Raw genomic sequence first — 15,413 nt, 5'->3', positions numbered from 1 at the left:
GACGTGATAGGGCCTGTGTGTGCGTGCGTGCCTGTTTGTGCTGGGTGCCCGTATGTGTGTTTTGATAAGCGTGTAACCAAGAGCCTGACATCCGTGAGTTTCGGGGACAGTGTATGTGTGTGTGCGTGTGAATATCAGATGTATGAGAGCCTTCTGGCGGGACTAGGGCCTGATGGCGTGTGTGTGTGTGTACGTGATGGAACATGTGCCCAGGTGTCTGCATGTCACCAGGGTATTCGCGTGTCCAGGTGTCACGAGGCTGCACACGTGCCCTGTGCAGACGGCCTGGCACATGCTGAGGACGCCCGGGTTTCATAACTCTACGTCCTCTGCCTGTCTGCGTGCCTGTGACTGAGCAAGCTTGTGGCGGTCCGGCCATTTCTATGACGTGCGCGTGTGTTGCAGTGTCTGTGTGTGTCGCAGTGTCAGGGTTGCTGTATGTGCTCCCACAAGAGTGCCTGCAATTTCCCCCTGCGTGTTTATGGCTAGGAGAGTGGGTGCCCCAAGGCTTCTCCTAAGTGTTCTTCCCGCTGCGTGTGGGGTAGTGTGCGTTTCCCCGGTGTCTAGAGTGTGCGCTTGTGTGTTTCTGGGTGCGTGAACCATGCCATGCGTGCTCGGGACCTTGGCGATCAGTGCTCTGGTGTTTCTGTGCGTGCTTTTGTATTCCGAGCGCGTCTTCGCGTCTTCCTGGGGTCTGCGGCCCAGCCCAGGTTCGGCTACCGAGACTTGTTCCAAGCCGGCCCGTGTGTGCGCGCCCGTGTGCCGTCCTGTGGGGGCAACGTGTGCCCAACGCGCGCGGGGTACCTGTGCCCGTCTAGCCAAGAGTGGCCCGCGTGCGCGAGCGGGTTTCCGGGACACCGCAGTGGTGGGGGGCGGCCCCGCGAAAGGCGGGGGTCACAGGGACTGGCCGGCGCCGGCCCCGTGCGCACGAAGGCGGGGGCGAGGGGCGGGGGCCGCGGGGGGGCCGCGGTACGAAAAGGGCGGCGCGCGCGGCGGCGGCGGCAGCTCGGCGGCGGCAGCGGAGAGCGCAGCGCGCAGCCCGGTGCAGCCCTGGCTTTCCCCTCGCCGCGCGCCCGCGCCCCCTTTCGCGTCCGCAACCAGAAGCCCAGCGCGGCGCCCGGAGCAGGTCCCGCGCCCGCGCCGCTCCCGGGACCGCGCCCCCGGCCGCCCCGCGATGGCCGCGACCGCAGCCCTCCTGCCCGCCCTCTTGCTCCTGCTGGCTTTCGGCCGCAGTGCCCATGGTGAGCCCCCCGGCGGCCCGGCTCGCGCCCCCTCTGGGGAAGCCTGCGACGCCCCCCTGGCCGCCCTGTGCCCCGCGCGCCCCGTCCCGTGCGCCCCGACTCCCGCCCGTCCCGCCTAACCCTAAGCCCCGGGCCGTGCCTGCCTCGCCCCCCTGCCACCCTCGCATGCCAAGCCCGGCCCTGGGGTCCTGGGTGGGGGGCGCGGGGAGCGGGAGGGCTGTGGGACCCCCGGCCCCTTCCCGCCCCGCAGAAGTGGCGCTCGCAGGGGCCCGGTGCGCAGAGCGGAGGTATGGAGAAACGAGGTGATGCTGGGGAGCCCTCTGTGAAAACGCTCTGGGGTGCAACTTTGGGGGGGGTCTCTGCGTGTGCGCTCGGGAGCAGGCCTGTGGGGGCTATGGAGGGTGACTGCCGTCGTCGCCCCAGAGTCCCAGCCGGGAGCGCAGGCCGTGCCCCTCCCGCGTGGCGCTGGTCTAGGTGAGGGGCTGCGACACTCCTGTCTGCGGCGGCCATCTGTCCGTGACGCAGCATACCCCCTTCGCGCAGGGCCCTCCCCCCCCACTGCGCCAGTGTTTATGGGGGGGCTGTCTGAAAAGCTGCTGAGAGTTAAAATAAACGCACACAGTAGGTGCCTATTAAAGTGTTAGAATCTCTAAAGGGTGTCAGAATTGCAGTCTTGTCCGCAAAACCCTTGGTCTTTTTAATACCAAGCGCCTGGGGTGGGGAGTTTGACCTGGGTGCCTGGCTTCGCTGGGATTAACCTTTGGAAAACTCAGACGCCTTACCTATGAGCCTTCCAGGTGGACCTGTCTGAGCTTTCCCGAGCTGAATACCTCAAAAATCTGTCCCCCGCCCCACCTTTAGCTCACTTTGTAAAATTGAGGGTTTGGCCCAGTCCCCCGGGGTCAAGCTCTTTTGGTTCGATGTCTCCCCATCCCTGCCCTGAAGGGCCTGACGTTTGTCGTTTCTCTGAGGGACGCTGGGTGTTTGACCGGGCCCCGGGAGCTAGGCAGTGTGCTGTGATGACCCCAGACCCGGGAGCAGCGGGGGCTTTCCCCTGGGTGGCTTTCGATGGCGTGCCTGACTGTGGGCCAGGCTGGTAGAGCCCCGGTGGGGAGGAGGCCGCCTTCCCGGCCTGTCGGGCCTCGTGCAGCGAATGGCGTAACCTTTCTTGTGCCCCAGGAGCTGAATGCTTCCCGGCCTGCCACCCTGAAAATGGATTCTGCGACGATGACAGTGTGTGCAGGTAATGGAGGGGCTCCCCAGAGGCAGCTCGTGGCAGGGACGAGTTGGGGGGGCAGGGCAGAATTCTGGGGAGCTGTGACGCAGTCAGAAAAAGTGGGGGGCCCCTGGACTGCAGCAAACAGCGCCCTCGCCCACACAGAAAACCAACCATTGGGGGAGAAGGGTGGGGGAAGAGGACTGGGTGTCTGGGGATGGCGGGGGCGGGGGGGGGGGGACATGGTGCCACTGGCTCCTGTCTGTTTCCTCAGAGATGGGGGCGGGCAGGAGAGCCTTTTGCAGGGTGAGACCACTGCGGGCCACTGCGGCAAAAGGCAGCTCTTCCCCTGGCTCCTAGGGACCCCTCTGCCCGGCCCCTCAGCTCATCTCGAGTCTAAGCTTTCCCGCTCAGGTGACTGGCGTTGGTTTCCTGCGACCCACCGGCCTAGCACTGTGCAGAGACCCCCTCCCCGAGCGCTGTCAGTTCCACAGCAACTCCCTCTCCACCCTTGTCCCCCCCCACTCACATGCCCCCATCTTTCTCCCCCACCAACACCCCACAGGTGCCAGCCTGGCTGGCAGGGTCCCCTGTGTGACCAGTGCGTGACCTTTCCCGGCTGTGTGAACGGCCTCTGCGTGGAGCCATGGCAGTGCATCTGCAAGGACGGCTGGGACGGACACCTCTGTGACCTAGGTGGGCGCCTGCCCCTGCCCTCCCTGCCCCCAGCCACCTCCTCCCCGCCCAGTGCGGTGGCGGCTGCCTCCCCTCCCCCTGCGGCCTTCGCCCAGCACACCCAGCAGTCTGGATGGTAATGATCTGTTTATCCGCTTCCCACTGGTGCTGGGGGCTTCCCCACGGGGAGGGGGCACTTACTGCTGCTCCCCACTGCACCACCAGCGCCCAGCAGTGGGGAAGGCACTGGGGTGGGGGGTGGCGGGGGGGCTGCCTGTTGAATAAAGAGTCCCAAAAGGATCACACCACCCAAAGCTGAGAGGGTGGGGACGGCAGAAATCTGTCCCGGGGGAGTGGGGGCACTGAAGCTCAAAGAGGGGAGGGTCACAGAGCCAAGATGCCAAGGAATCCACAGGTGAGGCTACTAAGGATGCTGCAGCACACACGCAAACACACGTGGAGAGGGTGCTGGGTGCTGAGCGCTAGGGCCAGCGGCTACCGGGTCAGGACCACTGGGACAGGGCTGGGGGCTGTGCTGGACGAGGCCAGGTGTAGGGGCTGGGGGGTGGCAGGTCGGGAAAGGCTGAGAAGTAGCTCAAGTGCAGATTGGTGTTATCTGTTGATTTCATTAATTTATGCCATCTTTGCCCTCCATTACCCTGAGAAGTGGACAGTTGGCTGTCGCTGCAGTTTCAGGCTGCAAAATGTTCAACCGAGCCCATTCTTGTTTGGCAAAACCTGCCCTGAAGCCCAGGCAGACCAGGGTCCTTGAGAAAATTCCCCTGGCAGTGTAGGCAGCTGCCATACGCCAGCGTCTGCAAAGTTTCCCAGGAGGGAAACTGAGGCTCAGGGAAGCAACTGGGTCTGCTCATGACTCTTAGGAAGTCAGGAGAACAGCCAGCTGGCTACCAAACTCCACCCTCCGCCTCCAAAATGTGTTCATTCTCATCGGGGGGCTAATGCTTTCCTTGGAGAAAAACCTAAGAACTGTAATGTTACCGTTCCGCGCAAAGCCATAGTGGGCTTTCAAGATCCCCCAGCATGTGGGTCTTTAAAGTGCCCTCCCCCACACCCGCACGAGGCAGGTTTTTCCCTATAGCTGACTTAGGCTCTGGCCAGCAGGGCTTGACTCCCTGCAAGAATCTCTGAGCTGTTTGGGGGACCCAAGGGGGTCCCGGAAAAACCACCATTGGGGATCAGGGCTTTTTAGCCCGGAGCCCCACTCTTTGTGATATCTAAGCCCGGGACCCAGACAAAAGGTCCCTCCCCACTGGGTCGACAAAAGCCTGGGGCGGCTGGGTCCAGAGGAAGCTGCCCTCCGGGTAGTTCCTGGCCTTCTCCCTTTTCACCCGTCTTTGAGGCTGTCACTGCCACAGCTGCTGCCCCAGCAGGCAAAAACCCCCTGCCGCTCTCCCCTTGTGGTGGCTTAATCCACCCGACTTTGGGGTTGGAGGCCCTGGAGGGAGGGGGAGAAGGTGAGCCGATCCTCGGATCCTCGGCTCTCACTGCAGGAGAGGAGTGGGTGGTCGATAGCTCTTGTGCTTACACGTAAGGTTCTCAGTGACAGGGGAGCCTGGCGCTCACGCCCAGGGCCTTCCCATAGTGATAAATCCCCTATGTTCCCCTTGTGCCGGCCAGACTCCTCGTGTGAGCTCTGCACAGGCCCTCGCCTGGCGTGCGGGGCTTTTCCTTACTGACGGACAGCCATCCCCTCTCCCTGAGAGGATGCAGGGCTCTTGAAAAGAGCGAATCCATCTGCACGTGTGTGGCCACAGCCCCCGGGGACCCCCACCCAGAGCTGCCCCTCAATCACCGCTGCGTCTCTGGCTGGCCCTGGCTCAGGCGGCAGCTCAGATGGTGGAAAAACCCAAGGGGAAGGGGGGACTCAGACATGGGCTGGGGAGAAGCCCTCCTTTTATAAGCAGGGAAAGTGAGGCATAGAGTCTGGGGTGGCAGGGTGGTGGGGGAGAGTTGCAGCTGGCTGAAGGTGGATGCAGAAAGGGTCTCTGTCCGGTCAGAGAGCCCCCGCCTCAGGCCCCCCTTTGTTCAACCCGTCCCTGCCTTGCTGAGCCCCGAATAATGAAGTGTGCGTGACGGGAGGTGTAAAAAGGCGGTGGAAATATACCAGTGTTCATGGAAACCCGTGCTGACAGGCGAGCACTCAATAGCTCTCATTTCACCGCCTTCAAAAGATGCAACCTTTTTATCATAGACCCCCTTAGTTCAGAACCTGAGAGCAGACAGACCACCAGGAGACGAGGCAGTGCTGGGGTTCAATCAGGTTTCCTGATTCCCAACAGGGGGCTTTACATCTCATTTCCTCCCCCACCTCCCCACTCCCCTTTGATGGAACAGTATACAGGGGCAGGTGATGTCTCTAACAGTTAGTTGGGCTGCACTCACCCCTCCACCTCCCGGGCACCATGGACCTCCTCAGACACTAGAAACTGGTCTGGAGCGTTAGGGGGAGGGGAGGGGTCTGCAGTGAAGGTCACTGTTGCAGAACCCAAGAGGTGACCTGGTGCCAGAAAAAGGGCACAGCGGGCCTGGGTGAAATCTTGGTGAACGGCCGTGACTTTGTGTCCTTGGCCTCCAGAGTTGTTTACTTAGCTCAGGGTTCTGGGGGAGTCGCAGAGCTCCCTTACTGAGGACCCCGCTGGGTGACCTTGGACAGTGACCACAAGCAGAGAATCTGGGCTGCTCACACGGGCTCCCCGCCTTGACCAGAGGGACGGGTGCCTCTCTCTCCTTGCCCCCACCCAGGATGCTCTCCTTCTAGCCTCCGTGCCCCCAACCCCGCCACCAACCTCATCTAATCTCCCTGGTTTTCTCTCCCTTCCCAGACATCCGGGCTTGCACCTCGACCCCCTGCGCCAACAACGGCACCTGCCTGAACCTCGATGACGGCCAGTACGAGTGCTCCTGCGCCCCCGGGTTCTCAGGAAAGGATTGTCAGGAAATGGATGGGCCCTGCGTGGTGAATGGGTGAGCATTCTCTCCCTGCGGATCTGATAAAACGCTGCTTTAGAGTCCCATTTCCACCCCTTAAAGACCCTTTCAGCCTAACCCAGGCGGACCTGTCGGCGGACAAAAGACCGAGGAAGTGCTCCTTCTGCAGCCTGCGGGGGGGCTGCCCCCGCGATGGGGTCTTTATGGGGGAGTGTGTCCTTTCCATCATTTTTTCCCAAACAATCCTGAAGGCGATTTCATATTCCCCTGACGTCCCCAAGTCCTGATGTGTGTGAATGACAGTAGATTGGGGACTGTGAACCCGAGCCCCAGCGGCATAATTTTCTAAAGGTGACGTAACGAGATCAGAGTTCGGCAGTGCCTGAGGCCGTTGGTGAAACCCGCTCTCCGTACCTTAGGGGCGGCTTTGGTTGGGGGAGGGGGTGGCAGGCTCTGCGTTTGGGTCTCCTGGGATGTCCGTCTTAGGAGGTGGGGAGAGGGGGCTATGGCCAGCACAGGACAGGCGGGAGGGGGAGGGGGAGGGGGTCCGGCCCCCAGCCACCCTCATGGGGAGGGGCCACCAGGGCGTGGGCACGGCAGATGGACCGGTCCCTGGCCTCTCCGGTGCCCCCCTGAGCAGACTTCCCAGCAGCTCAGCCGTTTCTAGTCCTCATCTGCTCAGCGGCACTGCCCTCCTCACCCCCTGAGGAGGGGGTTTAAACGGAGGCCAGGGAGGTCGGGCGAGAATTCAGGGCAGTCTCCAGTCCTGGGCCAGTGGCTGCAGGTGGGGGCACGCCCCTGTTTCATGAGGAAGCCGAAGTGTAAGTCCCTTCCAGGGACGGGGCAGAGAGCCCCCAGAGCCACATGGGCCAGGAACCAGCATTCTTGCAGCATTCTAAAAATCAGCATTCCAGGGCTGATTCGTGTTGATGTGTGGCAGAAAACAGCAAAATCCTATAAAGTAATGATCCTTCAATTAAAAGTAAATATTAGGGGAAAAAAAGATCAGAGTTCAGGGTGAGGTCGGAGGACAGGGGTGACCACCGAGCTCCATTTCTGCTTCCTGGCAGGAAGGGGAAATACGGAGCAAGACCTTTAAAATATTTTGCTTTCCTCCCTAATAGACTTGAGCCCGTCTGTCAAAATAGAGCCTGGGGTCCTTGAAATTCCTCCAGAGCCCTGGCTCCCCTCGCCCTCACCCTTGCAGCAGCAATGCTGATTCCTTGCGCTCCGAGCCCCTTTCTTCCCCGGAGTTTCGGCATTTATCAGATGACAAAGGGTCTGCTCGTTTAAAAGCACTTACATTAAATGCTCCGTGTGCACCGCTTTGAGCAAACAGCTTCGGTCTGCAGGCTGCACTGGGGTGAATGAGCCACTATTAACCAGCCAGGCCCAGACGCTGCTCCTGCCTTGCAGACAGCGTGGATTTCTTTCACTCTGAGAGTCCCCAAGGGCTTCCCAGTACAATAGCCCGCAGGCTCACTCCACGGAAAATAAAATTAATAATAAGGGGCTGGGGCCGGCGGCGGTGGTGGTGGTGGGAGAGACTGAGGGATACCCTGCTTGGCTCCGCCTCTGTGGCCCAGGGGCGGAGCTAAGGGGAGGGTGGGCTGAAGCCCTGGGGTATCACTAACTTTGCCTCTCTCAGCCTCAGTTTCCCCACCTGTCCAGTGACTTAACCGTCATGCCTCTGGTTGGAGAGGTGACATAGAGGTGGGAGAGGAGATGGGCATCCTGGCACGGGAGGTCAGGCATGTTCCAGGTTGGCGGCGTGATGGGGGTGAGGTGTCCACCCCACCTCGGATGGCCCGGGAGCCCCTCACAGGCAGGGGCTCCCGGTGCCAGGCACCCACTCCCCACCCCTACCCCGGGGCCTCCCTGGCTGGCACTCCCTCAGCTCGAGCGTTCTGAGCACCTGCCCTTTGGTTGGGCCCCAGGAGGTTTGCGGTGTGGCACGAGGGGGGAGCAGGGCACCCCCCCCCGCCCCCCACCGCAGCCTTGCTGTCCTAGCCAAGCGCCCGAGGGCCCTTTACGCTGTGCCCTGTTGTGCTGCAGCTCGCCCTGCCAGCACGGAGGCAGCTGCGTGGACGATGAGGGCCGGGCCCCCCACGCTGTCTGCCTGTGCCCCCCTGGCTTCTCGGGCAACTTCTGCGAGATCGTGACCAACAGCTGCATCCCCAACCCGTGCGAGAACCAGGGCATCTGCACCGACATCGGGGGTGACTTCCGCTGCCGTTGCCCCGCCGGCTTCATGGACAAGACCTGCAGCCGCCCGGTGAACACCTGCACCAGCGAGCCGTGCCTCAACGGCGGCACCTGCCTGCAGCACTCCCAGGTGAGCTTCGAGTGTCTGTGCAAGCCCGCGTTCACCGGCCCCCGGTGTGGCCGGAAGCGCGCGGCGGGCCCCCAGCAGGTCACCCGTCTGCCCAGCGGTTACGGGCTGACCTACCGCCTGACCCCCGGGGTGCACGAGCTGCCGGTGCCGCAGCCCGAGCACCGCGTCCTGAAGGTGTCCATGAAGGAGCTCAACAAGAGCACTCCGCTCCTCTCCGAGGGACAGGCCATCTGCTTCACCATCCTGGGCGTGCTCACCAGCCTGGTGGTCCTGGGCACCATGGGCATCGTCTTCCTCAACAAGTGCGAGGCCTGGGTGTCCAATCTGCGCTACAACCACATGCTGCGCAAGAAGAAGAACCTGCTGCTGCACTACAACAGCGGGGAGGAGCTGGCCGTCAACATCGTCTTCCCGGAGAAGATCGACATGACCACCTTCACCAAGGAGGCCGGCGAGGAGGAGATCTGAGCAGCGCCCCACCGGCCCCCCCCTTCTCGGGGTCCCCGCAGAGCCCCCTGTCTCTCTGTGCGGTCTGTTCTTATCTTTGTGGTGGAATTTGCTCTCCTTTGTGTCAAATCTGGTGAACGCTACGCTCCCCTCTCCTGCCTTTGCGCTGCCGTGTGTGTGCAACCAACGTAATTGCCAGATGAATCCTCTTTCTCTCTTCTTAATGCATGATATAAAAAAATAATAATAACGATAATAATAATGAGAATTTCATCTTTAAGTGAGTAAGACAAATAAGTATGTTATTCTAAAATCTCAACCTAAAATCAAAAAAGACCAAAAAAAAACATGGCAACAGTACCAGGGCTCCGTGCCGACGCCCCCTCCAACCAGGGGTGGGGTCTCGGCCACAGGGTCCTCGTGAAACCGTTACGAGTGCTGTGCATGACCACCCACTGTGAAAAGGGCTAAAATCTCTTTCGTTCGTTAATTCTCACACACCACTCCCGACTCGCACTCATGTCAACACCGCAAAGCTTTAGATCTTCCCGATTGACTTGGGATTTTAGCAGAGTGCAGCGGCCGTGTGTCAGGCAGAGAGAGAGAGAGAGACAGCCCCGGGTTGGTTGCTGGGGGTGCTGGGACCTTGTCCCAGCCCTGCCACTCACTCGCTGTGTGATCCTTGGCGAGTCCCTTTCCCACCCTGGGCCACCTCCTCCCCCCCACCTCCAGGCGGGGGCTTGAACACCATGACCGTCAGGGTCCTCTCTTGCCCTCAACATCTGAATTAGGAACGAGGGAGTGATGAACCAAAACCGTGCCCCTAAAAAATTAGGATCTGATGAAGACTAAGTCTCATCCTGGGATCCGAAGGTTTTGGCCTATCCTGGATGTACACTTGATGTATTTGAAATGAATTTTGACTGCATTTCTCAAAGTGGGGAGCCTCCTGGCCCATTGCCCACCCGGAAACGGTCGCCCCCTTTGAGTCCCAGTGTGCAGTCTGGGGCTGACCCTTAGGCAGCCCCCTCCCCAACCTACCCACCTACTCAAGGCCCCAGCAACTGTGCCTGCCTCCGACCCTGTAGGTTAGAGATGTCCCCCAGCAATTTAAGTGCATCTTGAACCGCAAGTGCCCCGGTGTGTCTGAGCAGCAACACAACCCTCACCAAGGTTTTTCACAGGGTTTGGTGGAAATTATCGCTTGTGGGGCATTTTCTAGTTCTGTGGCCATAGAGGTACCAGAGCAGACCACAGCGTGGATTTCATTTGTGTTGCTGAGTTAACCACCCTCAGATCCCCAAAGACCTAGCCAGCTTCTGAATGATAAACGTTGCCTTTTTTTTTTTAGAAAAAAGAGCATCTATCTTTTGTGCAAAAGTAGATGGGACAGAGTTCTGTTTAGCTTTCCAGCTCTCGGAGTTGGGCAGCTAAACAGCCCTTGGGTACCAGTTAGGAGTATTTTGTTTCTTGAATTATTAAGATAGGAATGTATATTCTTAGCTTATTGAGCATTATTACCTGCCTTGCTTACCTTGCTAAGCCACCGTCACCTACGCCGTCTCCGTCATTCGAATCACATGCATCCTCATGCGTCACCAACTGTCACATGACCACCAGCTCATCACCCGTCAGCCACCGGTTTACCGCCCCCAGCCCCTTGTCATCGTGTTTCACGGCCCGACCCTCATCTCCCCCAGGCTCCCCAGTTCTCACCTAAGACATTGTCCCCATCACTCCAGACTTCGTCATCTCCAGCCCAAGCCACCCTTACAGTCCCAAGCCCTCCCCCGGCGACCACCTCCCACCCTCACCCCAAGCCGTCAGCCTTGCACCCTCGCCCCTCCTTGTCCCCGCTCCCAAGTCCTCTCCCGCCCCCAGCTCAAGTTACTGCCCCCACCCCTCCCCTCCCTGGCCCTCACCCCAGTCTCTAACAGCCCTCCCCCCAACCCCCTCTACCTACCCCCGACCCAAGTCATTGGAGTCACCATCTCATCTCATTTTAAGTTTGTTTTAAGAGATAAAATTTAAAAAAAGACAAAAAAAAAGAACTGTTGGCTTGGTTGGGTGGGGGTCTGGCACCCCCGCCCAGCCTCTCTCTCACGTGAGACCCCCTGATCGAGTCAGCTGACGGTTCTGATTCTCAGTCTCCCCTCGCGCCAAATTCTAAGATTGGACACAGCTCAAATTTCTCTACTCCACGCTTTCGACCTCCGTGTTGTAGAGAACAGCCACGTCCCCTGACGACAAGGAAAAGACCCTCACCCCCACCCCACCCACTGCCTATCCTTGACCAGTTCCTCACCCATTCATCCTTCATCCACCATCCATTCAATCCGGAAGCATTTCCAAGCACCTGCTGAGTGCAAGGCGGTGTGCAGGGAGCTGAGGACGCAGGATGAGGGGCCCTCTGGGAGGGGCGTGGACACACAGGAGTCCCCAGGGAGCCTAGCGCAGTGCAGGTAAAGCAACGTGGGAGGGGAGACGCCTCCCTTGCAGCCTGACCATCTCACTTGCCCACGTGACAGATCCTCTCTTACCAGCACTCGATGAGGCCGCCCCACCCAAATTCCACAGCGCCTCTAACACACATCCCGCAAGATCAGAACCAAGTCAGCAGCCTCGCCACGGTCTTCACGTCATGCAGAAATTGGTCCATTCCATCCGCTATGGGGTAACCAGATTCTGCTGAGAGTGTTGGGATCCTTGACTGCCCATCCACACCTCGTGTGTGTTTGGAGTAGTGTGTAGTTTACGCCAATCCCGGGGAAGCTCAAAGACAGCCATCAGAGACATGTCCCTAGCGTGGTCCCCAACCTGGGGGAGGAGCAGGCGTGATGATCTTGTAACTGAAAAATTTCAAACATGTCAATGATGAGCTCTTTTTAGCTTCCCCGTCTCTGCACCAGACATGCAAAAAAAGTTTTGTTTATTGAAAAAATAAACAAAAACCAAGGGCTACCTCATGTGTTTCTCCAGTTTATTGTGCGCCGGGCTATACACGTCCTTCCCCGCTGGTGGTCTCTGACCTGGACAAGAGGAGTCAGTCTTTGGTGGGCCCTGCTCTGGCCCCATCCAGCCCTTCCCATGCTGCGGAGGAGGCCAGAGGCCTCCCAGCCCACCCTCTGGGGTCTGGAGCCCAGGAATTTCCTCCCCAGTGGTCCCACCTCCAGGGCCCTTGGGGGCCTCTTCCTGGGTTTGATGGCTAGCTGTTTACGGGCGGTGTGGATGGAGCTGGGGCCTGAGGAGTGAGGGATTCCACATGGGAACGCTCAAGTCCCCTCGAAACAGCTGAGGGCTGGCTCTCCCTGGCTACCGCATTCCAGCAAAGAACTCCAGAGGGTCTGAAAATCCCATGCTGACCCTAGGCCTTCCAGGACTTAGGGAAAGTAGGATTGCCCAGGGGAAGGAGCAGAATAGATTTGAAGGACACTTGGGGGCTTTCCTGGTGGCCCAGATGGTAAAGAATCTGCCTGCAATTGCAGGAGACCTCGGTTCAATCCCTGGATGGCGAAGATCCCCTGGAGAAGGGCACGGATGCCCACTGCAGTCTTCTTGCCTGGAGAATCCCATGGACAGAGGAGCCTGGTGGGCTACAGTCCATGGGGTCGCAAAGCGCCGACATGGCCGAGTGACTCACGCTTTGGAAGCGTTTAAACGTTGGCGCATCGGTCTGTTGGCCCCAAGTGTTCCTATGACCTGGGCCCCACTCATGACCAGGGGGATTTGCCTTTCCTCTGGTCCCAGGCCTCAAGTCGCAAGCGTGTCCACTCAGGTCACTAAAACCACCCACAAGAGATTTTAGAGGTGAAGTGTCCACCCGAGAGGGGTCGGCCAGAGTCCCCCTCAGGGGCACAGGAGACTCAGTCAACTCCCTTATCCTTGCTGGCCTGGCAGATGGCCTTGGGGTGAGGTCTTCCTTTCCACACCCTCTCTGGGTCTCTCCTCCACCAGGTCCTTGCCTCCACCCACCCAGCTGCCCCGCCCGGCCGCTGGGCATCCCCGAGGGTCCTCCTGGCTTGGTCTCACCTCTCCCCTCCATGCTGCATGGGTCTCCTGTCTGTCCACCTCCCATTCAGCCGGGCAGGGGGCGCTGGGTGTCTCGACTTTGCAGGAACACACAAGCGGGACGGCTAGGGCCGTGTAAACTCAGAGACGGATGCCATTCCAAGAACCATTAAAAAAAAAAAAAAAAAAAGGATGATAATGTTGAGACGACAAATCTAGACGCTTCTATGAAAGGGATTTTTCTGGGAAAATAGTAATGATCACAATTCCTCAATTTTGCCAGCAGGAACGACGCTGGGAGAAGACCCCAAAGTGGCCCAGCTCTGTTCCCTGACTTGGGGTGCAGCACATTGGACCCTTTGATGGAGCAGGTCAGGCCCACAATAGAGATGATCCTAGAGCAAAAAAAAAAAAAAAGGATGAAGATCTTTTCATTCTTCAAAGCTAAGAGAATCCCAGTGCTAAAGCCTCACCAAGTTAACACTGCTGAGTAGAGGAACAAAATCTTTAATATAATAACAAAACAAGTAAATATATTTTTTAATAAAACTCATGATCAAGTAGAGCGCTTTCTGGAAAAACAAGTCGGGTTTCATTGTAATAAATGTATCCGTAGATAGTGAACGCCGGAGTGTCCAGGAGGGAGGAAACCGTGATGGATGACCAGAGTGGCTGTGAGCCAAGCCGGGGGTCAGGCAGGTGACCTGGGAAGAGAAGCCAGCCAGCCTGCGGGACCGGCCCCCTCCCGCAGGGCTGCGGTGGCTGATGAGCTGGCTTCGCAGGGACGAGAGGGGCCTGGGGTACCATCAGGGGAAGGGACTGCGTTGCTGTAGCGGGTGGGGTGTGGGCTCAGCGCCGGGTGGTCCTGGCTGTGGGGGCCTGAGGATGGGGGAGCCCCAGTGGCGGGGTGGGTGGGGGTCCTGGCCAGGAGGGATGATTGCCCTGGGGGGCCTCTGCAGGGTGTCCTAGGCTCGGGCAGCTGGCCAAGGAAAATATCCTGTGGGCTCCAAGGGGAGGAAGAGACAGGATCTGCACATCCCTGCAGACGGGCGGGGGCTTCCTGCAGGAGACGGAGGAGGTGGGCTCCAGGGCCCAGAGCAGGGGCCCAGCACCCAGTTCCCCACAGCGTCCAGCCCCTGGGTCTGGGAAATGTCCGCTAAGCCACTTAGAATCGATAAGACGCCTCTGATGTGGCCCTGGGACGGTCTTTCCTTCAGCGCCTCTCTCCCGCTACTGAAGAAGAAAGCGTTGGCCTGCATATCACCCTTGCGAGACCCTCCTCACGGAGCTCTTGGGAAGAAGGAGGGGGAAAGCCAGCCCCAGGCCCCAGCCTGGGGAAAGAAACTCCCAGCTAACTCCAACCCACTGAGGGCGCGGCCCTGCTCCGTGTATCCCTCCAGACGCTGCGCTCTGTGACCACGGCAAAGAGACAAGAGTGGACCAAATCGCAACTTAAAATATAGGCCAAAAAACACATCAGTTCAATAGATGCCAGAAGGAAATTGACAAAATACATCTTTGATTAAAAAAAAAAAGCCAACTAGGAAAAAAAATGCATATCTCCTTAATGTCATCAAGAGCTTCTGTCTTAAACAATGTTCAGTGTCCTAGGGCTCAAGGAAACCCAAGGGCAGGTGAAGTCATGCTTTTTGCAGCAGGAAGAGGCCCTGGCTTTAGAGTCAGAGGGGCCTGGCTTTAACCTTGGTGTCCTTGGGGCCACCTACTATCTGTATGTCTACTTCCTTACATGTGAAGGAAGTGCTGGCCACCAGAACAAAATACCATAAATACCATAGACCTGGTGCTTTAAACAACAGACAGTTATCGTTTATTTCTCATGGTTCTGGGACTGGGAAGAGATCAGAGTGTCAGCATGATAGGATTCTGGTGAAGGCTTGCAGATGGCCATGTCCTTGCTGTGTTCTCACATGGGGGGGTGAGGGAGAGAGGCAGAGAGATGGAGACAGAGAAAGAAGAGCAAGACCCAGCTCTTTGGTGTCTTCTTAGGCGGCCACTGACCCCGTATGAGGCATGTAGAGATACATATAAGGCTTCCCAGGCGGTGCTAGTGGTAAAGAATCTGCCTGCCGACGCAGAAGACATAAGGGATGTGGGTTCAATCCCTGGCTGGGGAAGATTCCCCAGAGGAGGGCATGGCAAACCCCTCCATATTCCTGCCTGAAGAGTCCCATGGACAGAGGAGCCTGGCAGGCTATAGCTCATAGGGATGCAAAGAAGGACATTAATGAAGCAACTTAGCATGCATATGTGTGTGTGTGTGTGTGTGTGTGTGTGTGTGTGTACTGGTTTGAGTAGTTAAGTCCAGTGTTACAAGCATACTAATTATCCCCCAAATTAATTGTAAGTTTAAAGCTATTTATTAACATTAGAGCCATTAGACACTCTACTTTTAAGGTTTATCCTTCAAAAAGTGAAACGGTAAAAATAATCTAAAAAATTTTAAAGGAACAAGTTGCATCAACAAATGTTAAAACCAAAAACGATAAGAGTAAAAATAGTGTGTCTTGCATGAAACAGACAC

The 15,413-nt window shown here is 58.3% G+C and overlaps 1 protein-coding gene across 5 annotated transcripts; it reads left to right on the top strand.

Moving 5' to 3' along the window:
- The first annotated feature begins 984 nt into the window (after nucleotides 1-984).
- DLK1 (delta like non-canonical Notch ligand 1) lies at nucleotides 985-9,143 on the top strand. 5 transcript variants are annotated; one of them, XM_086365093.1, is made up of 6 exons: nucleotides 986-1,241; nucleotides 2,421-2,484; nucleotides 3,023-3,153; nucleotides 5,976-6,117; nucleotides 8,137-8,416; nucleotides 8,642-9,143. In XM_086365093.1, exons 1-6 carry the CDS (start codon nucleotides 1,175-1,177, stop codon nucleotides 8,882-8,884), a joined length of 927 nt encoding a protein of 308 aa, XP_086221219.1. In that variant the 5' UTR covers nucleotides 986-1,174; the 3' UTR covers nucleotides 8,885-9,143. The 5 variants fall into 5 exon arrangements, with proteins under 5 accessions (XP_086221215.1, XP_086221219.1, XP_086221218.1 ...); XM_086365092.1 differs by having other exon boundaries at nucleotides 8,636-9,143; XM_086365091.1 differs by having other exon boundaries at nucleotides 8,591-9,143.
- The last annotated feature ends 6,270 nt before the right edge of the window (nucleotides 9,144-15,413 follow it).

The sequence above is a fragment of the Bos grunniens genome, chromosome 21 (genome assembly GCF_055505025.1).
Source record: "Bos grunniens cultivar Pamir isolate PY7600 chromosome 21, Bosgru_T2T1.0, whole genome shotgun sequence".
Taxonomy (NCBI): Eukaryota; Metazoa; Chordata; class Mammalia; order Artiodactyla; family Bovidae; genus Bos; species Bos grunniens.
The sequence above is the reverse complement of the archived record's forward strand: the minus strand, read 5'-3'. Positions and strand labels throughout refer to the sequence as shown.

Coding starts and splice junctions, on each gene's coding strand:
- DLK1 (XM_086365089.1), top strand. CDS start 1,175: ATGGCCGCGACCGCAGCCCTCCTGCCCGCCCTCTTGCTCCTGCTGGCT. Junction 1,242..2,420: donor TTTCGGCCGCAGTGCCCATG/GTGAGCCCCCCG, acceptor CTTGTGCCCCAG/GAGCTGAATGCTTCCCGGCC. Junction 6,118..8,136: donor GGGCCCTGCGTGGTGAATGG/GTGAGCATTCTC, acceptor GTTGTGCTGCAG/CTCGCCCTGCCAGCACGGAG.